Genomic DNA, 27,509 nt, shown 5'->3' on the forward strand with positions numbered 1-27,509 from the left:
TACCTTGTATCGTTTATGACTATTGTTTAGGACCAGAGACCCCGAAATAAAAAAGAAAAAAATATGCTTGTATTTCAATAATCCTTAATTTATACCAAACGTGCCCTAGTTTTCATGATTGCTGAAATCACGGGTAGATAGTTAGGATAGGGGTAATCAATCAATTGATTGATATTTTATATAGCCTAAGAAGTATCTTGAACACATAAGAGATAATGTGGTCAATTTGATTCACTTGGTATCAAAATTTTGGAAGCTGTCGTCCTTAATGACCCCGGGAGTCGAAAGGGTTAAGGTTTAAGTAACCAACCAACCAACAAAATAAGCATAACCATTATTTTTTGTTCTATTATTAGAAATGATTATCCAGGAAGTAAGAAAAAATATTCTCATTGCTCACGCGTGTTGGGATAAACAATATATGAATTTACCTTCAGATATCTAAATTAAGGTAAAGGCTGGTGTATCTACCTTATGGTTTTCACAGAAATGTAATAGACGTCATTCACTTTCTTCACTCATTATTTCCCATACATTTCAATTAGGAAGGCCTTCAGTTGAGGCGACCCATGACCTTATCTCTGCCGGATGTGCTCCGGTGGCAACTGTAAACACTGCTGAAGGTAAATAATTAACAAATTATTCGCTGATGAACTTAAGTACGGGGGTGACAGTAAAAAGAACTTTGGTGAATCAACCTATAACCTAAGTAGACGAGGTAAATGATGAACGTCATGTTAAAGGTAAAGTCTTGTCTGGATCTTTATTTTGAAGATCATCTCACCTGATGAACGTCGTGCCGATGGCTGTCCGTGGAGGGCAATTGTCCAGGAATTAGTTTGAATATTACACTCATAAGGAGCGGGAGCGTGTGACGCTGTAGTAAGTGATACTATTAAAATGAGTTAGTATGTAGTGAGTAATGGTATAAGTCATCATCGTATGGGGAAAAGGATAAACTGTTAACATATTCCTCAGGGGTGACAGGTTTTATAAGGTGACGAGTTACTGTGTAGTAGGTAATCAGCTGGCGTTTCCATGGAACAGAGTGGATAGCAATGATCTTCACTAGTGGCAGCATATATGTAGATTTTTAAGACATCAATTTGATATATCAGTTTACATTCGCAAGGCTCACTATATAAGCCACCTGTTTTTTGACCTTTGGTAAATACAGGGTATAAGTAGGTGTGTTGTTGTGACACTAACCAGTGTGACGAGTCACTGTCAAAGTTCACTCGATCTCATACAAGTACGATTACGAGGAGGATATTTAGTATAGTGGATTTGTGTTGGCACCCTAAAAAAAAGGTAAAGTATCAATTTACTCCTGTCACTATCAGTACATCACGAAATTGGGTAAAATTGGGATCAGTACATTACTTACGGTGTGATTTGAAGATTTTTATTCATTCTTTGTCTTCAAAGTGGGGAAGGCTATGAAGATTAGGGAAAATGACGGGATTAATGTAACAGTGATTAAAACACATCTATAAATCAGAACTTTGGAAAACCTGATGAAGGTTTAGGGGCACCACAGAAATGAAGAATGGATTTTCTTGAAATACATATTAATAGAGTCTTTTAGTTAGTACAGTTGATTTACACTTATTTTATAGTCAGTTATTAAACCTAAATTGCTTAGATATATTATGTAAACTCATTTTCTAATGGGACTAAATTTTGTAGGATGTTTGGTGTCAGTTTCATATAATGTGATCATTTGTGGTGGGGAATGATAAGGTTAGTGTAGGCATCCCTAACAATAATGTAACAACGTGGAAACCAGGTGATAATCAGTGTCTTATTAACAAAAGCTCTTTTTCATAGGGAACTGTGCTGACCCCATCTGTTAAAATCAATCCGAGATTGGCATTGGGACCAGGTTTATGTGTTTGTAAAAAATTGATGTTCAAAAAGGAACATAAACAATTTATACTGGTCGTGCAGAGCAAAATATAGTTCCAAACTCGTCTAGTGACACTGTACGTGATTGTTCACCAAAGGTTTTTGGCAAGAGAACATAGAATGAACTGTATATGAATTATTAATAATTATCAGTCAGTGCATTATTTTAACATCTGATTAATAATAAAAAGATACCTTTTAATGGTATCATAACATATTTCTGTCTACCTGTATATCTATATTTCTGATGCCTGTTCCAGTTGGAACTCCCTCAAGGTTGTTGGCCATGGCAATAGAGTCTCCATAACTAGTGAACTCCTTTGCAGCTTCTTAGCTTTTAGTGCTTCACCCTTAACAGACCATTGGAAGAGGACGACTTAAGCGCAGCATTTGCAGAGTTTTGTATCCAATGTTCCTCTTGACTATTACCTAATGCTCATGCCTAAATGTTCCTTAATTTATATTTTGTCAAGTTGAGACCTCTTAACACATGACACCACAGATGTAAATATTATTGTTCAATAGAAGATTGGACATTTCAGGTTAAGTATCAAAACGAATTGTAGAACATTAGTAGAAATGAAAAAATACTGAACTTTATATTCTTTTAGTTCATCATTTAAAGCGTTATATTCCATGTCAACAAAGTGCCAGGTGGTAAAGTGCCTAAATTAAGGTTTCACTTGATATGATGTATAAAAGGTGGCTTTTAAAGGTTAGATGTTTTTTAGATATTTCAAAATTTTTCATCTTCATTATAACCCAACATGCTTCCATATTTAGCGTTGTGAAATAAAATCAATACTGATCATTGGTATGTATTTTATCTAAATTCATGTTGTTTCTGTGGTACCCCTAAACGAGAATTGTATAAAAAAACCTGCCTAACTTCCCCAAATGGCATGATTTGTAGTAGAAATATAAAAAAAAAATATGGCCTTCTGGTGGGGAGCACATGGAATGGTTGCTTCTGGAGAGGATTGGCAGCAATGCTACCAGCTCCCTTGTGTCTTAAGTGTTTTTATATTTTTTGACAATTACACAGTGCTTGATCATGGTTATGTCTATATCAGGATTGACATTAAAAATTGATTTGAATTTTGTTTGCTGTGGAGAGTTGAGTGAGCTTTTCATTGGTTCGTGTGATTTCTAAGTGTTTCATCCACTTTTCATCCCATCTTTGACATTAATCCTTTGGTTGCTAATTATGACAAATAACATACCTCCATGAAGTATGCCTAAATTCCACAGATGTCAAAAAGCAGTTTTTATGCCTCTAGTTAGCATACCCTATCCCAGCCAGGAAATGGTGCTAGGGCTCAGTAAGGTGCTGCCCCAATACAGTGGCTGGTTGAATCATACACAAACAGTTACCAAGCTAATTGTTGGCCACCACCCACTTAGTGATTTATCTCATTTTTCTCTTTTTACTTAGTTTTTGTTATTATTTTGGTACTTTATGGATATTCTAATGCCAAAGGTATGCAGTCTGTGTTATGTATTGTTATGCTTGTGTAATGATGATATAATAAGAGTATATATATTTTTTCTTTCATACTATTCGCCATTTCCCGCGTTAGCGAGGTAGCATTAAGAACAGAGGACTGGGCCTTTGAGAGAATATTCCCATCTGGCCCCCTTCTCTGTTCTTTCTTTGGAAAAATAAAAAAAACGAGAGGGGAGGATTTCCAGCCCCCCGCTCCCTTCCCTTTTAGTCGCCTTCTACGACACGCAGGGAATACGTGGGAAGTATTCTTTCTCCCCTATCCCCAGGGATAAAGAGTATATATATATTGATGTATAATATTTTTTTACGTGATGTTTTTAATGAGTGTGTGTTCACAATGCATGGCTCCTTACTGTCTCTGTAAATCCAGCACCTCCATTATTTCCTGCTCTTCACAGTTTCTTCGTAGTTATAAGTATGCATAGTGTTATATTGTATGGAAAAATATATTTTGTATTTGATAATATTTGATGATTTTGACATTTGGTTATCAGCAGGAAACACAGTGCTGCATAGCTTCCCTTGCAATCTGGTTCTTAAATTTCTTATTGTGCCCTTTGAAATTTATTCATCATTTCTAGTATATTAAGCAAGAACTCGCATATACTTGAGGAAGTTTATGCCATCTCACAAGTGTCGTTGATAGACATTTTATTCTAATTTTTCTCACTGCTGCTATCTGATGTTTTTGAGAAATATAGTTGTCTAATATGGATACCTTATGATTTTGCCTTGATAAAAAATTTGTTAGTAAAACAGCACTAATTGATTTTTTTGGGAGGATTTACACTCTAGCATTTTACAAGAATTTCCATAGATTCTGCTCTTATTAACATGGCATTATTAGAGTAAAACATTATCAAAAAGTTTACTGCAGAAAATACTTGGCTACCATGTCTTGTTGCATTTGATATATTTCTGTGTAATGTTCAGTGTTATTGTATAGTTTTCTAGGGAAAGAATCTCACTTTCAGATTCTAATTGAATTTGGTAACACAGAGTGACAAACATGCTTCAATGATATATTAAAGATTCTTGTATAATGGTGAATCAGTTTAGTACAGTATGAGGAAGTAGAATTTGTTTAATTTGAAATGATGAGTAAAAAGCTTTGAAGAACGATGGCTATCCTTATTTATTATGTGGAATTTAAGCTCACTAAAAGTTATGAGCGATTTGTTGATGGCTCTCATGTAGAATGAGGGAATAATGTTTTGTTTGAAGTTCTTTAAAAAGAAAAGATAACTTTGTAAATCGTCAGATGTCAGAGTGTGAAGAAAAACCGAGTAGTGCTAGTGAGCGACTACGAAAGGAGTATCGCAGACATGTGCAGACACAAATTTCGCATGACCTTGTGGATACAATTGCCACTCTGGAACAGCACCAAGATCATCTGCTGCAACTGTGTGACCAGCTCACACTTGCAAAGAAACAGGTAATTATAGACGTGCTTGTTGTAGTAAGGATGTTTGAAATTGAGAAAAATTTAGTATATAGAGGCATAATATCTGTCAAATTTAAAGCTTTTTAGTTTGAGATCCTTTTATGAAATATAGAAATAATTATATATATTTATAGACTAGTATTTTATGTGGGGGTAGATGAGTCCTAATCATTTTAAGGCCTGGATCATCTTGGGTAGTTAACTAATCCTTAAGATCCACTTTACATTGAATTCCTGTGCTTAGAGGATTTCAGCATTTTGATATAAGCAGAGCAGTACTTCATGGCCATAAGACCAACTGTTGAAAGAGTATTCTTAGTTGGACAAATTGGGAGAAGGGGAATGCATGAAAAACAAAAGCAAAGAGGTTTGAGAAATTTTTAGCCAGCAGGCATCAAAGTTTGGAGACTCATGATGCACAAGTTGAGTAATGGGAGTGTTTATATTACAGTAACAAACTTAAGAGCAGAAAAAATAGTTGCAATTAAAGTCAGGGATCTGATAGTGTAAGATGGAAAGTAGTGTTAAACACTTGGGTTTTAGAGAAAATATCAAGGGAGGAAGTGGACAGATAATGTTGTACAGGGAAAGGGTTAGATTTGAGACCACAAATGTTTCAGAAGTGAACAGAGAGAGAACCAGGTCTAGGAGCTGTCAGAATGAGTGGGGTAGGTTCCAATCACTTGATATTGATCAAAGATGTCCCTGGGACCCAGCCAGCCCTTTCAATTTGTGCTAAGGTAAAATAGTGATCACTATATTGTGCCACGACCAGTGATATGCAGAAACAAGTTATCAGTCAGGTAGGGCTGACAGGTTACTCATATAATGGGTTACTGACTTTTTGGCTGGCCTTGGATCTAGTTTGGATCATTTTAGGGGGTCAGGACAATCCTTCACTACACCTTTGACACTACTTGCCTTTGACCGGAATTATAGAAGTCAAGTCAAAGGCTACTCTGCTACTTCATCTTTGCAATACTACATCTGCTACACCTTTGACACCATTTGTCTTTGACTTAAGCTTTATGTGTAAGGGAAAAGACCATCTGCTCTGAACCCACATCTTCAGTACATCTTCAACATGGGCCTTTTTTCTGACCCTTATATCCTTTTGACCAGACCTACAAGGGTCATGTCAGAGACCATGCTCACAGAATGAGTTGGCTATTGACCTAAATCTTACAGTTCAGGTCAAAGACAATCATCTTTACACACCTATCTTCACTACTCTCATTGTCATTATACTTTTGATGTAAGTGGCCATTGATTTTAACCTTACCACTTACATCTTTGCTGCTCCCTCATCTTCCATTTACTCCTGTTTTCACCACAGCCTCATCTTCATTCCACTCGTCTCTACTGTTATTATGCAGAAACATCATGTGAATTTGAAAATTCCTTTTGCTTGGAGATGGATTTACAAATCTTGAACTCAGCCATTTTATAAGTTACGAGACAGCTTCTTTATGAAGCAACTAATCCCCCTCCTGATTAAAGTGTGTATGACATAAATGTTTTTACTATTACTTGTTTTTATTGTCTAGTATATCTTTCCAGGTGACAGATAGTGCATCTGAGACAAAAGCAACAATCAACAAAGTTTTTGAAAGTTTCATTGCTGCTGTGAGTGAAGCAGTAGATACAAGGCGCAAAAAACTCTTAGATGAAGTGCAGCAGGTAAGACTAATGAATATGTATATCAGCAGTTATTTGCAAAAAGACAAAGATTGGTGGCTTAAGATACTTTATGGTAGTAAAATGATAATGTAGAAATAACACTTAACATGAACTTGCTCTGGATCTGATACAGCTATGGTCATATCAGCACCACATTTACCAGAATTAGAATGCCCCAATATGTCTGAATTTACTTCGTCTGATGCTCTTCCTGATCCTTTTCTTCTCAGAGGCATAAGACATGATGCTTTTCTGATACACTGTATGACATAATCAAGGTTGAATGCTCTCCATAACATGTGTATTGGACTGGTTACTGCAGGAATGCCGCCACTTGTTAGTGGAATGGATTCTTTAAGATGTTTACATGTGCTTTTCCCTTGAAATAGGTTGAGGAAGAGGCTCTGGGTCCCTTAGAGCAGTGTGGCTGTGTACTTGATTCCCGAGTTAAAGAAACTGCTGAAAGAGTAGAGCAGGGTAAACGACTCCAAAAACACGGGGGTGTCTTAGCCAAAGACACTGTTATTAGATTCCAGGAGGAAGCAGCAGCTATGACCAGGTGTGCCAAATTGATTTATTTTAAAAAAGATTTATTACAAAAATGTTCAAACATTTCCAATAAGCTTTTGTTAATTAGAAATGTTGTATAATGACTTACATGTATGCTCCCTTCTCTGTAATATGGCAGAGCATGTGGCTGTACATGATTAGAATTTTGTGTAATATTTTCATATACAACCAGTACTCTTTCTGTGCTGGATACCAAAAACTTAGACTCAATAGACTCTAGTGAGAATGAGAAGTGTTCTGAGTTGGAAAATGGATTGAACAAATTAGATTAATTAATGGACTCTATAACAGTATTACACAGGTAGATGATTCTGATGATTAGCAAATCTTATAGTATCACTTCTCCATTCCTATTTCAGTGGTGTATATCAGGAATACACATTTCTCAAGCAGCCTCTCATATTTTCAGCCAGTGTCTTGTATGTTAAAGTGAACCATGGACTTCCTCACTTATGAAATTACTTCTTACCTATTCATTACACTCAGTTTCTTTTCTCAAGACTGGCAATCAAGTATTATGAAAAAATAGTATATTTTTTTCATGTATACCAGATTGCATTTCGTGCTTTAGTTAAGTAGTGACAATAACAAACAGTGGCCTCATTTTCATGCATCCTCCCTCTAGTTGACATGTAAAATTTACTGAAACCAGAGTGTAATATCCACAGCCAAGCCCAATAAACCATTCCATAGTTTATCTAGACCATTTCATGTACCCTTGTTAATCCCACTAGCAGCCTGCTTTGATCCAGATCATTTTATCCCATGCACACTTCTCAGCCTCGTTCTTGTGTTCAGAATGACCATATTTTAAGCAAATCGTTTACAGTTAATAGGTAGAACCAAAATTTTGTTTCTAACAAATGTATAGGAACCTTTTAGTTACAGTTAGTAAATAAAAACAATATTTTGTGTCTAACAAACTATAGAAACCTTCCAGGAGATAACCTCATTACAGGCCACTAGGTTTTCTGTTATTTTTCTTTCCCATTCAGATTTCTCTTCTTACTGTTTTTTTTTTCTCCTTCCCCATGCTCCTCTTTTTCCTTTTCTTTTCGCTTCTTCTGCTCTTCCTTATTTCCCTCCTCCACCTTCTCACCCTGTATTTTCTTGACATTTGTGTTCATGTTAATTGTGAACATCAGAGAAAAAGGTTTTGTGTTAGATGTCACCAGTACAGGCAGAAGTTCAAGCATGGTTTTGATATATGATGTATTCCTTATTGCCAGCCTATATACTTTCTTATTTAAGCTTGTTAAAGGATTTTATAGATTTATGTATTTATGTTTGTCAGTGTACTTGCATGTGTACTTGTGTCCATTTGTCCTTAAGTTCATTTGATTGTCTCACTATTGTCCACTCCACATCTTGTGAACTAGGGAGAGGATTGGGACAATAGTTTACTCACCTTCAGGGTCTTGATATTTTACATGTCTGCTACTTAACTTTTGAACTAGTTGAGGGATTGGAACGATACATTTATTCAGATATTACTTATCGACTGATGATGTGTTATGACCCATGTTGAAAGCTGTACCTTTAAGGTCAGTGTCTTAGTTGGGGTCATAGTGTCCCCTGCAAAGGTCATGGCATTTTTCACATCCCCTCCCCTTACTTTAGGACCAGAAAGGGTATTTAGATGCTCATTTGCACATGTATTACCCTTCACCAGAAAATGTGTCATGATCCATTCTCAGGGCTATACCTTCAAGGTCAAGGTGACTGCTGGGTTTATTGTGTTCACAGCAGGGGTCATAGAACTGTATTTTTCGTTTCCACTCATTAACTTTAGAACCAGAATAAGGATTGGGATGGTACTTTGTGCAAGTCTTACCACCCACCAGACATTGTACCTTGACTCACTTCCTGGGCCATATTTCAAGTTCAGGTCAGAGCAGAGGTTATGGTATATTCATAACCACTTTTGAACTCATAAACTTAGATAGGGATTAAGATATTACTTTGTGTAGGTATTACTCACTACCAGACAATGTTATAACTTGCCCCCACAGCTATACCTCAATGTGAAGGTCACAACAGGGTTGTGGTATTTTTCATGTCTACTTTATAACTATTTATCCAGTGGAGGGATTGCAATAATAGTTTGTGCAAGTGTTGCTTACCACCAGAGTATGCTGCAATGCTATTCACTGGAAAGTATCTCTACCCACCCTCATGGCTCCACCATAAAGTTTATTTTGCAAAACTGTAAGCCCACTACTGGGCCATGTGCTCCTATCCAGCTAGGACCATACTTTTACTCACATATTGATCACCAATAGCCTGGCACCATATTCTTTGTCAGATACACATAGAAAACAATTTCTGAGGATTTTTTTCTTTATTGTACAGAAATCTGGGTTTCTGGCACCTTTATTTGATACAGCTTTTAACACATTTTAAGATATTGCACTCATGATCCCCATATCATCATGTTATTTCTCATTAGATTTGATATACAATCCCAGGACTCATTTTAAAGAGTTCCTACTGCTTTAAGTCTGCATTTCAAGCAGAGGCAGGGAAATTATGGCTCCTTTAGAGTGAGAAATCCCTTTATGAAACTATATTCTGTTTTTTCTACTGATGATGATACAACCTTGCTGAAGATAACGTTTTATTCATGATGTAATCACTCGCAGATAGGCTCTGGAAACACCTATTATGCTTGTGTCAGTAGATCATAGTCAGCATGTTTGCAGTACAGAGATATTTAAAGCAACCTTAAAGTACACTGAACGTTATGAGGGGGCCATTAGTGATGACACTGTTGCATTTAGTTTATGTATTGTAATATTATATTATTTAACATAGTATTTCACCGTTATGTTGTATTTGCAAGATACTTTTGCTATATCATTCAAGTTTTGCACCCTTATTTTCCTTTCCACAGTTTGCCAGAGGTGCCAGCTTTATGTGCTGTACCAAGTGTTAGTGTTGATTTTCCCAGTGACCCATCGATGATTGAAGAAATGCAAGATTTGATTGACCAAGCTGGCCGGGTCTCAAGGATGGGTCCAGTGCAGATTACTAACATAGTAGAACAACCAGGTGCTCTTCTTGTATCATGGGAAGAGGTCAGTATTCTTTTATATGTATTTATAAGTTTTAAGAAAAAACACATGGTCCCAAAATTAAGCTTAGGTTAACAGATTGCACTTCCATGGGGAATGGTATATGTTATTATGAATCTGTGTAGTTATCCATATGAAGTATGGGCAGAGATTTTCACACATGTAGTGCTCCATCTCTTGAACTTTCTTTGCCCTCATATATAGATAAAAGTACCAAGCCTTAGTAAGCTTACCTACTTGTTAATGAGGGTCATGTCCCTAGACATAGACATAAGACATAGACTTAAACAGAGGTACAAACTGTTGGTTGGCTGGGTCTGTCACAACTTTGGTGATTTACCCCAGCTGAATTAGATAACCATTTATCTGCTAACCAGAGGAAAGATGAACAGCTGGGTGAACTGTGTGCCATCTGCCCATTCCATGAATTGAACCCAGGTCAGTGGATTAATAGGCAGCAATACTAACCACATTATCACTTAGGCATGTACCACTAACCAGCTAGCATTCATCGTCATTGTTTAATCTGTTCCAACCATCCATCATCTTTATGATGAAATAGTGTTTCTTCATGTCATTTCCTGCAAGCTTCTTACTTAACTTCTTTTCATAGCATCTGGTACTCTGGTATTTCAAATCATCTAACTGATTTAGAAACTTGAAGATTTAATCAGGCCTCTCTCCTCTCCTCCATTGCGGACAGGTATATTGTTTTCAACCTCTTATTGTAGCTCAGCACTCTTGGATACCATAGTAAGTTACCTTTCTCTGGACCCCTCTCAGCTATGTCTTTGTGCTTTTTTAGGTGTGATGACAATACTTGAGAGGCCTAATCCAGTTTTGGTCTACTACATGTTTTAAAAAGTTTATCTAATGTTTGGTGGCAGAAAACTTCTCTTTCAAAGTTGTCATCATGTGAAACTCTGTTGATAAACAAGTTAGGCATAGTATCAAGCCCAAGGTCTCTCACATGTTGATTCTTGTGGTGTATTTTCCACTTGGTGATAGTTGCATTGAGGTCCCCTTATTAGCATTAATTTGTCTGAAAACCCTTGCTTAATGGCATTTTTCTTTTGTGAAAAAAGCTAACATGGGAAATAGTGATCAAGTTTGGAAGCAGTAATCTTATGTGGTGTTTGATATAGTATAACAGCTGTGACCTTTCCATTCATCTGCTACTGTGTGAGATTTTAGCATTTAGATGTTTTGAAACCCTTGTTGAAATTAATAACAATGTCTAGCTTATTAGCATTGTTCTTTTATGATAGAAAGCATGGGAAAAAATGTCAGTCTCCAATACCAGTAGATGTTTTGCTGCATAGTTGCTGCCAGAGTATGTGTTCAGAGGTGTAGAAAATGAATGCTATCACTGCTATCAAAACTGCATATTGTCTGTCCCACTTCATTGATAATATGTAAGTTTTACTGATGTATTTTCATGAAGCCCCTGCTAAAATGAATGAAAACTTCCAGTTCCATGGTAAATGTTCATTTAGGAAGAAAACCATAATGGAACTGTTTATCTAAGGTACTTTTAGGTGTAAAGCTGACTAGGCTATATGGACATTGATGAGAAAGTGAGAAATCAATAATTTTTTACCTAGGTATTTCCTACTCAAATAGGGGTGCATCTAGATGGTGGTGCATCTTACATAACAGAAAATATGGTATTCATAGCATTAACAAGATGGTTGTGATTAGGGAATTGATTTGCCTGTGCCATCTTGCTAACTTAAAAAAGAAAGAGGTAGCACCTGTCATCAAGTACCTATGAGTAGATTAAACTGTAATGGTAGGGCTAGCACAAAGCGCTTACCACATGAGAGAGAGAGAGAGAGAGAGAGAGTTGAAGTGTGTAAAGTTGAATCATCATCATAGGAGTAAAAGAGGTTGCTACTTGAAGATCATTTACAGAGAAAATACAGTAGATTATCAGACAGAACCCTGAGGGACATTACTGGTGATATCATAAGAGGGAAAAGTTGCTTCATCAAGGACTACTGAAATGGTTCCTCCAGAGAGAGAGCTGGATATTTACCTATAAATGTTGAGATTTGTAATTTGATGACTCCCATAGTATGTGCTGAGAGTCTTTGTATGGAAGCTGTTGTTTGTGGACGTATCTTGAACCACCCACCAGCATTATTTAGTTTGCATGCCAATTGTACTAGTTGCTTTTTGTCACATGCCATATATGGGTATTGTTTGGGTAAAGGCTTATTGATGATTCATTGATTACTGTCACATCTTGCATTACCTATGCCTCCAACCTAAATATCACTGCCTCCAGGAAAATAATCAGAGTATTATTTGTTGTAAACGTTGATGAGGAAAGCCATAATCTGGTAAATGCAGATCAGAACAGAATGAAATGAGAGGAAATGGAGTAAGAGTGAAGTTGACGAGGGGGATTGGTGTGTGGGTTAGGGTCTTGCATGGGTCATTTGCAGGCAGGCCTTTGTTTGGGTTGATGGTGGAAATTTCGCACTAAGTGTGCCAAATTTTGACAGACAAAATGTGGGTATTGCTGTTGATTTAGGTTTGGAAGAAAATGCTAAAAAGCTTAAATTTTCTGAGGCATACTTTAAGGAAGCTTCGTGTAACACATATTTTGTGAAACTGACAAAAATTTTAAGTGTGTAGTTGGTGATGAAGAAATAGATACTATCATCATCTTGTAAATGCATATTGTTGTTGACTCCTAAAAATAGAAACAACCAGTTTTAATCACTCAGCAAGTTGATATTTCTTTAAAAGTGTTTGACTTGATTTAACCTATTTTGCAACTAATTTCAGGTAGATGAAGATGTATCTGATGATGGGTTGGAGTTTTGTTTTGAGTGTAGTAATTCTGGAGCTAATGATCACCACACTGCAGTATTTTACACAAAGTATGTAGGACCTGACTATTCCTTCTTGCTTCGTGACCTCAAAGCTGGAGAGTCGTACCTATTAAGAGTTGCATCAAGAAGGGAAGGTTCCAGCACCTTTGGGCCCTGGAGCCTAGTTCAGTCAGCTGTAACAAACATCCCCCATTTCAGTAAGTTTTACATCTCTGTTGTTGCTGACTGGTCTTGTTTGAGGATGATTTAACTCATATGGGATATAGTTCTTTTGATATTTTATGAAAGATTTTAGATGTTCTCTTGTCTCCTTGGACTGGTAAAGTCACCTAATGACTATTGCCTTTACTAATCAGATGTTAAGAATGACAGTGATGAGTCTTCCAAATTAAAGTGTTGAGAAACAAGTATTAAAGCTTTAAGAAAATAAATGGCTGTAAGATTGACAAAAATGGTAGATTTTTATTGATGTGGCCTCATTTTGAAGGAATTTCATTGCAAAATATAGTCTGATGCTCTGTGTATGCCACCACCCTCTTGATCACCACTCTCATACAATTTAACTAGTGTACTCAATGGACCTATACTTCCGTAATTCAAGCATTCACTTTTGTCCCCCCACCTTGCACTAGTCCTTATGCACTTTACCTTGAAAATCCTGACTAACCAATCAACAACATTATCACCCCTTTCTTGAGAAATTCAGCTGCAGTCCCATTTATTCCAGCCACTTTGCTACACATTATATTACGCAAAGCTTTCAGTTACATCTCTTTTTACCAAACCATTCTCCATGACTCTTTCACTCTGCATATCTTTTTATTTTTCAAAGTTGAATTTTAAGTGTGTAGTTGGTGATGAAGAAATATATACTAAAAAAAAAAAATTAATACTGCTTGATATATATCTATATTTGAGAATTTCATGCCATATTCCAACATTCCTTTTGAATATTTGGCTTATTTTTTCCTCTCATCTTCAATGACAGGGAGATATTATGGCTTCACACTTTTTTTTTTTTTTTCATTTATCCTTTCACCCATGAAATGAAGATATGTAGACCAGATCTTGTGGAAACTTTCCGAGGGCAGAAAGGATGTAGTCATCCTTTTACAAACCGCGATGCTGCAGCCTATAACTTTAAGGATAATATGCATGTTATGTATTCATCTTGTTACTTTTACATGATGATCATGAAGAATTGACTTTTTATCCTGTTGTATGTACATTATTTGTATACTTGTACAGGATGGAAGAAAGGACATTCCTCAGGATGGAGTATAGCAGATGATGGACGTCTGGCTTCCAAAAAAACGAGTGACTTGGAAGTCCTCCACTCAGATGGACCCCTGTTGAAATCAGGTTCTTCTGTATTGTTTAAGGTAATGTTTACAGATGATGTGAAACTCTCATTAGTTTAAGACCAAATAATTTTCAAGGTGTGATATCAAGGTTTAGACACTGGTAATCACAATTCCTATCCAGGCTTTGATTGGCTGAAACATTAGGTGGGAAGATATCTTGTTACAGAAAGGCCCCGTCACAAGTTGCCTCAACATTTATTCACCTGTATGCAGTCTTGCATTTGTGCAGTCCTTGGAGAGAGTTCTGCACTTGTGGTTACCATCTCTTGATTTTTTTTTTGCCATCAAATAGCCTTTTAAATCTTTGTAAACTGGTGGTATTGTCTATCTCCTTGTGTTACTTCACTTATGTTGATGAATCAAGCAGCCTATTTCAGAAACTGGAATGATAAAGATAAAAAAATCAAGAATTTTGATTGGCTTGCTAGTGCATTGAACAACAGTTATTGATCTATTTTGTCACATCAGTAGTATTACTCTCATCCAGCTGTGCCTTTTTTGTTGTGCATTTCTGGTATTACTGACTTTTTGATGTAATTATCATTTATAGTGTGCTACCCATTGCCATAACAGGTCATAGGAATGTCTCCCAAGTTCAAACACTGTTTTACTATAGCAAGAAATTTTTCTCACATAAGATTTGATTGTGTACTGTAAAATCATTTAAGCCAGAAGGTGTAGTTTTGTGTATATCATGAGTGTACATGAAATATGCATTTTTCCCACACAGTATTCCTAAGTTAATTTAATGATATGTTTTGGGCAAACTCCTTGCAATGTGTGCTCACCAGTTTCGTAAACTGGCAGGGTGATGTATCTTGCAGATAGGGCTTGATAACTGGCTTGATTGCCAAGTGATGAAAGGAACTCTTATTTTCAAGTGATGAATGGATTTGCTGTTGTAATAAATAACTGCCAACCCTTCCTTATAATCATATTATTTTGTTTGATTAAGCATGTGATTTAAGCTTTGTGAAATATGAAAGTTGTGTTTGAGTTGTGACTAATACATAAATTTTGGCAAAGGGGACTTCTATTCATAATCATGCAGTTGCTGTTTTCTTATGCTAGTGCATTTTGTTGGCTCTTCTGTGTTCAGTTCATATTAGCTTTCAACTTGCATATTTGTCACAAACTAGGTGAAACTATGGTGGATGGGATATCTTTATCATTACTTTGAATTTATCTGTGATTGGGGGCATGAGTCATAGTTATTTGGGTGTAGTAGGTATGTTTCTAGGTATTATTGTCTTTATTTTATTAAACAGTTTTAGTGACTAGGTTGTGTTATTGAACATTGCCTGCATGTGATTATGCTGTGAAAAGTTACATTGTGCATTGTTGCATTGCTGACTTTGGAAGAAATGGTGTACAATCTCAATCAAAACCTTCTCAGTCTAAAGGAGTATATTCTTCCTGGTTACTGTTTGCTGAGCAGCCTTGAAGCTACAGGAGCCCTGTAAAAGAGATGTAGGTTTTACATAATTAATGACTAACTATGCATGATAGCAGACTTTTTTTTTAATACAATTTGTCAGTGTTTTGAAGTTTACCTAGCCCAAAACTGACTTGTTGGTAGTATCATCATTGATAGTATTGCAATAATGGCAGGTTGTGAGTGGAGGTGTAGGTTGTAGTGATGAGGGACTTGGTCTGTGCTGCCAACCTGTGACTGGGCCAGAACAGCTCCTTTTGCCTGGCACACTCTTCCTTAGTGCACAAGGTAGGCATCCATAATCTTTCTGATTTTCCCTTATGTATTGAAAGTAATGAATTGGAATAATTTCATATGAGTAAATTAACAGCAATTTTCAATTTTTTATACAGTTTGTACTATTAACTGATGGTTGTTTTCAAGAAATTGTATTTTTCAAAATTCTTTTGAAAATAATTGAGTGAGAGCTTTTGCTGTTTTGATATAAGGAACTGAATCTCGGTTTTAAGAGATGTGAATGCAAGAGTGGATGATGTGACAATTGAGAGTATGGCTAGGGGAACATAGGATCCCAGGTGGAAATGAGACTGGAGAAAAACTTAAGTTGTGTGCAGAGAGAGGATTGGGTTAAAACATATGTATACATAAGTACATTTAGGTTAAGTGGAGTTGGGGGCCATTTGGCATTATTAGACTTTGTACTGATAGACAGGCATGAAATGGGAGGTCTTTAGATGTCAGTTCACTTAGGCAGTAAGAGGAATGCTTAATCGTTTTATGGTGGGTTAAGGAGAGAGGAAATTATGTGTGAGGAAAGTGATGAAAGTGAATGAATTTGGAAAAGAGGCCTGTGTGTACTGAGATACTGAGAAAGAAGGAATGAAGAGTGGCACATGGTGAAAGTTTAAAAGATAATTTGGGAGTGGAAGGAATTTTTTGCTCTAGTGTTTAAATGGTGGGTGGGGCGGGAGTGTGAAATACGGAAGTTGGGATGTTGAAGTATGGAAGAAGGTTGTTAGTTGTGGAATAATGAAATTAAGTTGGTACTAAGAGAGAATAGGAAGGTATATGGTTAGTACTTACAGGAGAGGAGTACAAGAGAAAGCAACAGGAGCTAAAAGAGGGCAAATGAGTGATAAGGTGAGAAAATGATAAAGAAATGTTGAGATAATAGAAAAATGCAGGGAGGTGAACAGTGTTAGTAGAGTAAGAGAGCAGTTGGGAGAATCACTGAGGAGAGAAGATCGGAAAATGGTTATTGGCAAAGATTTGAGGAAGAGAAGTGAATATTGGTCAGGTGACTGAGTCAGACGTGGTGTGTTCAGGACAAGGTAGCATGAGGAGTGAGAGAATCATGGTGAATGTCAAGGTAAAAAGAGAGGAGGTTACAAAAGCCTTGCATAGGATGCCATTTGTATGGCCTTAATTGAGGTGCTAGAAGATGGACATAATGCAGGCATATTACCTTAGTAAAGGATCAAGGGGGGCAAAAATTAATTATCAAACTACAGATGTATGTGTCTGTTGAGTATACCTGAAGAGATGATTTAGACAATGATAGCATTTGATTTGGAAGGAGTAATTTGACTTCAAGAGTGGTAGAGGATGTGAGGATTAGTTTTAGACTTTGAAGAATATTTGTCTGAAATACTGCTGAAATGTTTTGAAATGATATAGGTGAGAAGAGGGGAATGAAAGTGAGTGAGGTTGGGAAAGAGGCTTGTGTGAAGTTATATCAAGAGAGATTGAGTGTAGATAAGCAGAAGATGAGAGCAAATGAAGCCAGGTGAATGGATGAGGAATGGGAGTTATCTAGGGAAGCAATGCTGGCACGTGAAAAGAAGTATATGACAGGCAGATGTGGGAGGTGGACAGGCAAGAGAGGGTAGTGAGAGGTAGGATGAGGAAGTTAAGTTGCAAGTGAAAGAGAAAAGAGGCATGAGAGGTGTATGGCAATTATTTGCAGAGAGGTAGTGCAGGTGATTGGGAGATGTACAAGAGAAATCAGCAAGTCAAGAAGGTGCAGGGGCTGTAAAAGAGGGTGAATGAAAATTGGTGTGAGCAAGTATGTGCAAACTTTGAGAAAAAAGATGTTGTGTAAGGGGGTTAGTAGTTTGAAAGAATTATAAAAATGGAAACACTGGTGAGTGGGGCAACAGGTAAATGGTATTAAGCAGAAATATTGAAGGATTGTTAAGTGTGTTCAGTGATAGGATGACGTGATAAGTTTTGGGTTGGAGGTGAGAGAGTTGTGGCAAAATGAGTTGTAAATTGTTTGATGAAAAGAGAAGAGGTGGTGAAAGCCTTGCATAAGATTAATTGTGGCAAAGTTGTTGTAGTGGATGGGACTGCAGTTAGATTTCTTAAGAGGGAGGATTTTTGTGGTGTTGACTGGTTTGTTGGGACTTTCAGTGTATGTATAGCTCATGGTGAGCTGTCAGGATTTCTGGAGTGCCTGTATAGTGCCATCATGTAAAGGCAAGGGGAATAGAATTGAATGTTCAAATTCTAGAGGTGTAAGTTTGTTGAGTGTACATTGTATGTTCCATGGGAGAGAGGTGATTGAGAGGGTGGTAGAATGCACATAGCAACAGACTAGGTCGAACATTATATCGGGAGTGGTAGAGGATATGTAGATCAGGTATTTACTCCAAAGAGGCAGAAAGATTTGTATGATCTGCAGAAAGTGTATGATAAGGTTGATAGAGATACTTTATGGAAGGAGCTATGGATGTGTAGTGTGACAGGAGAGCAACTGGAAGCAATAAGGGGTATCTTTCAAGAGAGTAAGGCATGTTTGCAAATAGAAGGAAAGAGGGTAACTGGTACTTGCTGAAGGTGGGTCAACAGCAAGAGCATATGAGGTCACCATGACTGATTTTTTGAATTGGTGAGGTTGTTGGAGAGGGGGGGCCAGTTTGCAGTCGGTTGTTAGAGTGGGCTGACAATACAGCTTTGGTGGCAGTCTTATGAAATTGAAAAAGCAGATGTCCAAGTTTGGGAGAGCATGTGAGAGAAGAAAGTTAAGAGTTTATGTGAATAAAAGTACAGGAGAAAGACACATTGGTTTGAGTGTCAGTTTCAATGGAAAACCTGGAAGATGTGGAATGTTTCAGATACCTAGAAGTGGAAGTGGCATTGGATGAAACCGTGGGTGCTGAAGTATGCTATGGAGTGGTGTGGTGGGTAAGCATCTGGGTGATTGACTAGTGTGTGGAAAGCAAGGTCATTGTCTCTGAGAGCATTGATAATGCTGGATAGTATAACTGTCTCAGCCATGTTTTATAGGTGCAAGCTGTGGCTCATAGGTTAAAGATTATGGAAAAAATGTGAATATGTTGGAAATTAAATGCTTGTAGTCAGTATGCAGTGTGAGGAGGGTTGATTGAGTAAGAAGTGATAGAGTGAAAGATGTGTAGTAATAGAATGCTTCCCATGTATTCCCTGCGTGTTGTAGAAGGCAACTCAAAGGGGAGGAAGTGGGGGGGGCTGGAAATCCTCCCCTCCACTTTTTACTTTTCCAAAAGAGGGAACAGAGGAGGCCAAGTGAGGATTTTCTCTCTAAGGCTCAGTCCTCTGTTCTTAACGCTACCTTGCTAAAGCTGGAAATGGTGAATATACATGGAAAAAAATACATGTACATGTATATACATCTGAAAGGGGGATCCAGGGGCAGGAGAAAGAAACTATGCACATATATGAGTGGTTATTAAAAAGCTTTACCGAATTTTGTAGGTTGTGTGTTTCTGGATGGTATCAGTCGTGTAACTCGATTGCCGGCTATTCAAGACAAGTCACAGGTCAGCTTTGCTGTAGAAAAAGTTTCATCAACAAAACTCAGAGTTTATATTGAAAGTCAAGAAAAACAGGTAGGTAATTAAATTTTAGTGTTTATTGTTCATGATATTGAAATAATGAATTACATATACTGTAAAAGCTTATTTGGTATGATATTAGCAGTTTTGAAAATATGTTTCAGGTAACCTATGAGTGGGGTGTTCCAAATGCACATGATGGTTTGCATTTTGTTGCCACATTTGGTGAACCACGATGGAAAATAAGTGTCCATTAGTAGACAGCATTCTTTTAAAAGTGCCACATCTTAACCATATTCATTAACGTTTATATGATTCTCAAATGCTATAATGTTTATGATATATATATACATGATATATATATATACGTACATGATGTTTCTGGATTCCGCCTGCACGAGATTACACCATGAGTGAGACGTCATCTTTGGCAAATCTTTATCATCGGGAGTTCAGTTTCGTCAAAAAACTTGTTGCTCTTAATTAGTTCATCATTTCCCTACTACTGGAAGTTATGCAGCCTTGGAGCTGCTGGAGCTCCTGAGAAAAGGGTCTTTGGGCAATTTTATAGATATATAGTTAAAAAATATGAAAGTTATATACAGAATCTCATGTGCCTGCAGTGACCTATACATAGTTATTATTGGATTATTATAGTTTGATCTGAAGATGAAAAATACTTTTTTATAAATCCAGGGTGGGGGAGGGGGCAAAGGTTCTGGGAGCATTGAAGAATGTGTGGAAGGTGAGAACTTATCTCGGAGAGCAGAATTGGGTATGTTTGAAGGAATAGTGGTTCCAACAATGTGATATGGTTGCAAGGCATGGGCTATAGATAGGGTTGTGCGGAGGAGGATGGATGTGTTGGAAATAGAATGTTTGAGGACGATATGTGTGAGGTGGTTTGATTAAATAATGAAAGGGTAAGAGAGATGTGTGGTAATAAAACAAGCGTGGTTGAGAACAGAAGAGGGTGTGTTGAAATGGTTTGGTCACATAGAGAAAATGAGTAAGGAAAGATTTACAATGAAGATATATGTGTCAGAGGTGGAGGGAACTAGGAGAAGTGGGAGACCAAATCGGAGGTGGAAGGTTGGAGTGAAAAAGATTTTGAGCAATGGGGGCCTGAACATACAGGAGGGTGAAAGGCATGCAAGGAATAGAATGAATTAGAACTATATGGTATTCCGGGGTCGACCTGCTGTCAATGGATTTAACCAGGGCATGGGAAGCATCTGGGATAAACCATGGAAAGTTTTGTGGGGCCTAGAAGTGGAAAGGGAGCTGTGGTTTTGGTGCATTACACATTTCAGCCAGAGACTGTATGTGAATGAATGTGGCCTTTCTTGTCTTCTCCTACCGCTACCTCGTGTACACGCAGGGGAGGGGGGTGCCATTTCATGTGTGGCGGGGTGGTGGAGGGAATTGATGAAGGCAGCAAGTATGAATATGTACATGTGTATATGTGTATATGTCTGTGCATGTATATGTATGTATATGTTGAAATGTATAGGTATGTATATGTGCTTGTGTGGGCGTTTATGTATATACATGTGTATGTAGGTGGGTTGCGCCATTTCTTTTGTCTGTTTCTTTGCGCTACCTCGCTAACGCGGAAGGCAGCGACTAAGTATAATAAAGAATAATGATATGTATGTATATCTTTCCTATAAGGCCAAAACTTCATCAGTTAGCATCAGATTCATTTTAATTTCATAAGTACAGGCAGAAAGCAAGTGCTTCAGTTCATGTAAGATCACATTTCATTAGTATATGTTTGAAGCATTCCTACAAAGCTCACCAGCAAATGTTTTGAGCACTGCTGAGCTGTGTAGAATTATAACATTGCATCAGACTCTTGCATTTATATTTTGCCTGTTATATTTTAAATGTTGCCTTTTGTAACCCTTCCTAATGTCTGGCTGGAGGAAGCAAATGACTTGAGCATTTATTTATTGCAGAACGTAATCCCAAATGAGCAATAACCCATTGACAACAAAGCAAAGTTAAGTCAGCATAGCTTAGATGCAAATGTTGGTATCCATTAACTAACTTGCTCCCACATGAGCAACAACTCATTGACAACAAAGCAAAGTCGTGTCAGTTTAGCTTAGACACAGTGACTGGCATCAGTTCACTCACAGTTAGATAGGCCCTGTTGCCTTTAGTTGAAATGTCTTTGCAGAGGGTTGCATATTTGTGCAGTTTTTATGAAGTTAATGTAGTCATAGGAGCCTCTGCAAATGCTGCACTAGATTTGCTTTTTGCCTGTGGCCTGTTAAGGGTAAGGTGCTAAAGGCTAAGATACGGCATTGGAGTTCACTAGTTATGCAGACTGTTGCTGTGGCCACCCCCATGACAGAGTTCCAGCTGGGAACAGGTGTTAGAAATATCGATAGATAGATAGATAGATAAGTGTTTCTACAGTGATTGTGCAGATGTCCGTGATTGTGAAGATCTGCATACAAAATCATTGATCTATCACAAGTGTTGTGACTCATGTATAGACTAATATTTAATTGAAACAAATAAGAATCTCCTCAGGTACTTTGGTTTTCATACCAGTTAAGTATTACGGTTCACTTCTTTGTAGGTTCTGGGAACCTAGGCCCAGGTAGCCTGGAGATCAAGTATCTGCAATTCAGGCTTCTCAAATAGCCCAGGATGCTGAGAAAGCTCTCAAAGTTCTTGAATTTGCTGACCAATAAGGTTTCACAAAATGCGTAGGACTTTTCATGTTACTCAGTTAAACTTAGAAGCATGAGGAAATTTGATCGCATCTTTCAAAGATAAATGATGGCATAGATAGATATCTATTAAGTTGTTAAAGGTGTGTAGTTTAATTAGGGATCTTATAGTTTTTAAGTGCAACATTAGTATTTGCAAGCTCAACTTTCAATACTTTAAAGAACCAAATTAGTGATCTAACATCATAGTCGTTTTTTATGAAGCTTATGATTATGGTAAACGTTTTCTGCATTAGCTGTGCATTAAGATCCTGAAAAGTGTATCTTGATAAATCATAGGTTAACTGATGAATAACCTCTTTATTATACTGAGGATCATGAAATTTCTGTAGACCATAGAGTTATTAAGGAGCATGATTTTATGTTAATCATAAGTGCAAGCATAACTATAGTCTAGGCTACCAATCACGAGAATAAGAAAAGGTATAATAAAACATGCTTGAATAATCAGGGAATTATATTAAGGCTATGTAATTGCTTAGAGGTATTACAGGTACTCAGTTTCGTGATGAATCAGAGTAATGATGATAATGCACAGCTGGGTGTCACAGTCCATACTGGCAAAGATTTGAAGTTTTAGTAAGAGAATGAATGATCTAGTTGGTGGAAAGGATTTGTGGGAGATTTCAGTTACAAATGAATCTGTTTAAGGGAAGAAGTTTAAAGGCCAAAATTGTAAGTCTTTTTGTGTCTTGCATTATCCTACCTATTTACAGGTAGTGAGTAAACTAAAGAAGATTTCAGGTCAGAAGTTTTATGAGATGAACAGATATTATATACTTTCATATGAAATTTAATGAGACATTTTTCAAAGGTTTAAGCTATCCATCTATATATGTTTCTGACACCCGTTCCCTTCAGGGACTTCCTCAAGAGGGTGGCCACAGCTAAGAGTCTCCATGATAAGTTAACTCCAGATGGTGTGTGGATCAGGAGTTTGTTTTGAAAGATGTGTATGAGAAATACTTAAGAGAAACAGAAGGATTCAGTTAGGCTTGATAGATATTATCTGTGGAAGGTGTTGGAGGAAAGCTGTTAGAGGCAGTGAAGAGTTTTCATCAGGACAGTAAAGTGTAGGAATAGAGGAGGGCAAGTTGTAAAGTATGTGAGTAGGAATAGGGAAGTGAATTGTTGTATGAGAAGGTGGCCTTGCAAGGGGGTTATGTGTTATCACCAGGCTGTTTATTGTGTTCATGGATGGGTATGGTAAGGGAGGTGATTGTAAGGGTTTTGGAGAGCCTGCAGTCTCTCATATGTGTGTGTGTGTGTGTTGGGGGGGGGCTTGGGTGGTGAGTCAGTTATTGTTTGCTGATGACATGGTGCTGGTGGCAGATTTGAATGAAAAACTGCAGAATTTGATGTCTGAGTTTGGAAGGGTGTATGAAACAAGAAAGTTTAGAGTAAATGTGAATAAAAGCAATTTTATTAGGTTTATCTGTGCAAAGAGGCAGGTTAGCTAGGGTGTTAGTTATACTGTAAGTGAAGAGTCACCTTTCATGGTGCTATATCAATGTCAGTTGACAGAAGAAAGTTAATTCCTTTCAGATAACTTCTTGATTCAAATGAGGGCATCCCATCCCTTTTGCTGTGTGTGATGCAGCTTTGAAGCTGTGGGAGCTCCTGATAAGGAGTCCTGGGTTTATAACTCCTGGATCTCTATGAAAGGGGTCCTGTGGTTGTATGATACTAATGATAGTAATGATATTGATATATGGGTGGAGTCCATCTTGATGAATGTAGATTGGAGGGGAGGCGAATGGAAACATTGTCCTGGAACTGAAATTTTATTCCAACGTTTCGACGACAGTCTTCATCAGGGAACTGACAGAATTAAAAAGACAGCATGCTTATATAAGCTCAGGCCAACCTGAGTCATGTTGGGTCAAACTGTGCTCTCCCTCTTCTGGAATTCTTCTGTATTGGCTACCTCAGCTGCAGTCCTAGACCAGTTGACAAACCCTGCTCTTCCATTGGTTGATTCTTCCATTTCAGTGTGCATGGCCTCTAAAGATTTCTTCAAGGCTTTGCCTATTCCTCAATGAACAACACTGGGAGATATATTTTTAATATTTTTCTTAAGTTTATTGTTTTCTTGAAGAAGAAGGTATCATTCGACCACAGGACCCCTTCCAGGAAGAAATCCAGGGGCTATAACCCCGGGACTGCACTACACTCCATGAAAAGGACAGGATGGCTTCCTTTGAAGTGGGAAGTCTTTTGACAAGACTGTTCTCTCTTCTGTCAGCTGACATTGATACAGCCCACAAAAGGTGACTCTCCACTTGCAATATAATATTAAGTGGATGGAGTCTAGGAGTCTATATATTTAGTGAGGGAGTGGAAATCCTCCCCCCTGAATTTCTTTCCAAAAGAAGAACATCGGAAAGAGTCAGATGAGGATCTTTCTTCCTTAAAGGCTCAGTCATCTCTTCTGGACATTATCTTACTTACATAGTAGCAGATAGCAAGCAAGTTTGGTTACTTTAATGCTTTTCTTCTCTCAGTAACAGTAAATCATATTTTTATCCACATACTAGCCATTCAGCTTTCAAGTACAAAAAAGTTTAAAATCAAGGCAGATAAGTTCTCAGTATTGTTTAGTTATATCATTTGCTGTTTTTTGTAACAGAACTCTATAATAAGGATCTGTAATATTGTCTTTGACTTGCCTTGACTTTCCATTCCACATTAGGGCAACAGATAGAACAGGGTGTGCAATGCAGAAAGAAAATCTCTGTTATGTGAAATAGTTTTCTTTGTCATTGTTTTCATTTTGAACCAGTTGTGTAATCTATCCCTTCCACCTTTTTTTTTGTCTCACCTTAGATCTCTTGAATCTATGTATCAGACAGTTGCGGGGTTCATGATTTGTGTTTCTGAGAAACTGGGATGATCTCGGATTTGTTGTATTTGGGTTAATGCTCAGTTCCTTGATTTAGCTGGGGCAGTGGGAGGGGCCAATATAACTACCACCTGGGCCCTCCTTCTCACCAGTGGCAGAGTCAGACAATAAAGTGTAGTCAGAGGAGTTTATAGGTAGCTATCATATGTGAGCTCGTTTTGAGTCTTTCATTCACCTTGCCCCAGACAGGGATACACAGGGTTGTTATTGAAATATGATGAGGATACTAAAGAAGAAAGAAGTCTTTCTGGACTCAGAGTAGATTTGTCAATCATCATATCGTGCCAAAAAAAAGATGAGTCATTGACTTGCATTTCTGTGGCTACCTTCCATGGGAAATTCGCTTGAAGTTGATGAATAACAGAGATTTAGGGAAAAATAAAAATTCTTGGACTGATTTATAGTATTCCATCATTTCTGCCATTATTATTTAGTCATCTTGTTATATACATTTCAACAATTTACCGGACTCCACCTGCAAGTGGTTACACCTTGAGTGAGAAGTTACCTTCTGCAAGGCTTTGTCATCATTATTGGGCCAAAAAGAGTACAGTCTTGTTGAGGACCTTCTCACTCCAAAGAAGTCCATCAATTCCTTGCACCTATATGGAATGCAACCTTGAAGCTGTAAAAGCCCCATGAAAATGGTCTTCAAGTTGTAATGGTCTTTTACTACTGTATCTGACTAAAACTATTCAATATTGTTCTGCATATGTTGGATGTCATTGACTGTATTTTGTGGAAAATAAGATAGTGCTACTTAATTTTTCATTTTTCAATCCATTTCAAAAGATCTATATATGATATGTTGCAATCTTTTGATGGGTTGTCTTTATCAGATTTTGTTTTTGGTGAAGTACCATGGTGTGAACTTGAGATTTCATTGTTTAGCATATGTTGATATCCTGTCAAATTGCATATGATTTTAGGCATATAACAGAATGAGCAGAACCTTTGCAAATGTCTGTTAACAATGATTTTCCAAGTTCATGTTCCTGAACACCAGTGCACATTGACAGTGATACAGTGGTTGCATAACTAAGATTATATGCTGTAACTTTCATGTATTCATTAGTATTTTTGAAAGGTCTCTGATGTAAGAACCTCATACCAGATGTCACCTTTGGATTTATTCTCTCACACTGCTTAAAGATTTTGATTTTACTCTGCCAATTATATGCACTTTCAAATTGATTCCCAGCCTTAAGTGCGATATCCTTGGATGTTCTCATGGATTAGTGCCATTCAGTTTTTTGGTGCTTTTAAAGGCTGCAAAATATAATAGCTTCTCTTCTGTGGTCATGATTTTCATGCTATGAGTTGTAAAGGAAACAAATGAATATGAATAAGATTCTGCATGCCGTTCCATGCTTCATATGTAGCAAATAACATTGTAGACATTGATGCAGATCAAACAGTTGAGAAAAATTGCACTATGGGATTTGTAATTAGATTTACATTGATCTCTTTGCCTGTTATTGAAGTAAAATTCTTGTCCATTTTGTATCAAGCATGTACGCATGTCAAGGAACACCATCAAGACACTGAATGTGTATGATGTTTTTTTAGTGCCAAGAGTAAAACTTTTCTAAACGAGTTAATTCTGTACCTTGATTTCAGGCTCCCAACAGATGTGTATTTCAATATTATGTAAACAATCTCTACCAATATTCAGATTATAGCATACTGTTGTCCCCTTGTGATTCAGAAGGGAAAATATAAAGAAATCTTCAATTTCAAATGCTAAAACTATAAAGAGTATATACATCACCTTCGCCTTGCAGTCATGTGTTGTAAAGGTTACATGTGAACTTTGTCAGGTATTTTATTAGAATGCTCAATTGTCTTAAGTTTATATATGATATTTTGTTTGCATTAGTATAATGTTGTGTGTCACGTATATAATGTTGATAGTATAGAGAAACTTTTTTTAAATTGAAACATTGTCCTCAGAGAGGTATCATAGAGACATCATTCCTTTAGTTTCAAAAATTGATTTATTAATAATTTTTATGATACCATATACATTATAAAGGACTAAATTTTTATGTAAAAAAAATATATATTTAAACTAACCATTGATATATGTGGTTTCTGATCCCTGCTTGTTGCTCTTTACTCTTAATGTATTGCCTTGTGCTGTAAATCCACTGGTTGATAGATTAGTACATAGAGACCAGACAGTGACATTCTATCCATCTGTCTGTGTCTCTGATGACC

The 27,509-nt window shown here is 37.2% G+C and overlaps 1 protein-coding gene across 3 annotated transcripts; it reads left to right on the top strand.

The window, feature by feature from the left end:
* The first annotated feature begins 504 nt into the window (after window positions 1–504).
* On the top strand, window positions 505–27,371 carry LOC139761619 (cytokine receptor-like factor 3). 3 transcript variants are annotated; one of them, XM_071685882.1, is made up of 10 exons: window positions 505–623; window positions 4,677–4,850; window positions 6,420–6,539; window positions 6,929–7,098; window positions 10,003–10,186; window positions 12,980–13,223; window positions 14,275–14,408; window positions 16,002–16,113; window positions 19,561–19,694; window positions 19,805–27,371. In XM_071685882.1, the coding sequence occupies exons 2-10, from the start codon at window positions 4,677–4,679 to the stop codon at window positions 19,895–19,897; spliced, it is 1,365 nt and encodes a 454-aa protein (XP_071541983.1). In that variant the 5' UTR covers window positions 505–623; the 3' UTR covers window positions 19,898–27,371. The 3 variants fall into 3 exon arrangements, with proteins under 3 accessions (XP_071541983.1, XP_071541981.1, XP_071541984.1); XM_071685880.1 differs by lacking the exon at window positions 505–623 and adding an exon at window positions 774–882 and having other exon boundaries at window positions 19,805–20,042; XM_071685883.1 differs by lacking the exon at window positions 505–623 and adding an exon at window positions 1,175–1,311 and having other exon boundaries at window positions 19,805–20,042.
* The last annotated feature ends 138 nt before the right edge of the window (window positions 27,372–27,509 follow it).

Source organism: Panulirus ornatus, chromosome 41 (assembly GCF_036320965.1).
Source record: "Panulirus ornatus isolate Po-2019 chromosome 41, ASM3632096v1, whole genome shotgun sequence".
In the NCBI taxonomy this organism is placed as follows: Eukaryota; Metazoa; Arthropoda; class Malacostraca; order Decapoda; family Palinuridae; genus Panulirus; species Panulirus ornatus.

What these genes read in the sequence shown, in the direction of transcription:
- LOC139761619 (XM_071685882.1), top strand. Translation starts at nt 4,677, where the DNA reads ATGTCAGAGTGTGAAGAAAAACCGAGTAGTGCTAGTGAGCGACTACGA. An exon ending in AACAAACATCCCCCATTTCA is followed by an intron (nt 13,224 to 14,274) that starts GTAAGTTTTACA and finishes ATACTTGTACAG; the next exon opens with GATGGAAGAAAGGACATTCC. An exon ending in ACTCTTCCTTAGTGCACAAG is followed by an intron (nt 16,114 to 19,560) that starts GTAGGCATCCAT and finishes CGAATTTTGTAG; the next exon opens with GTTGTGTGTTTCTGGATGGT.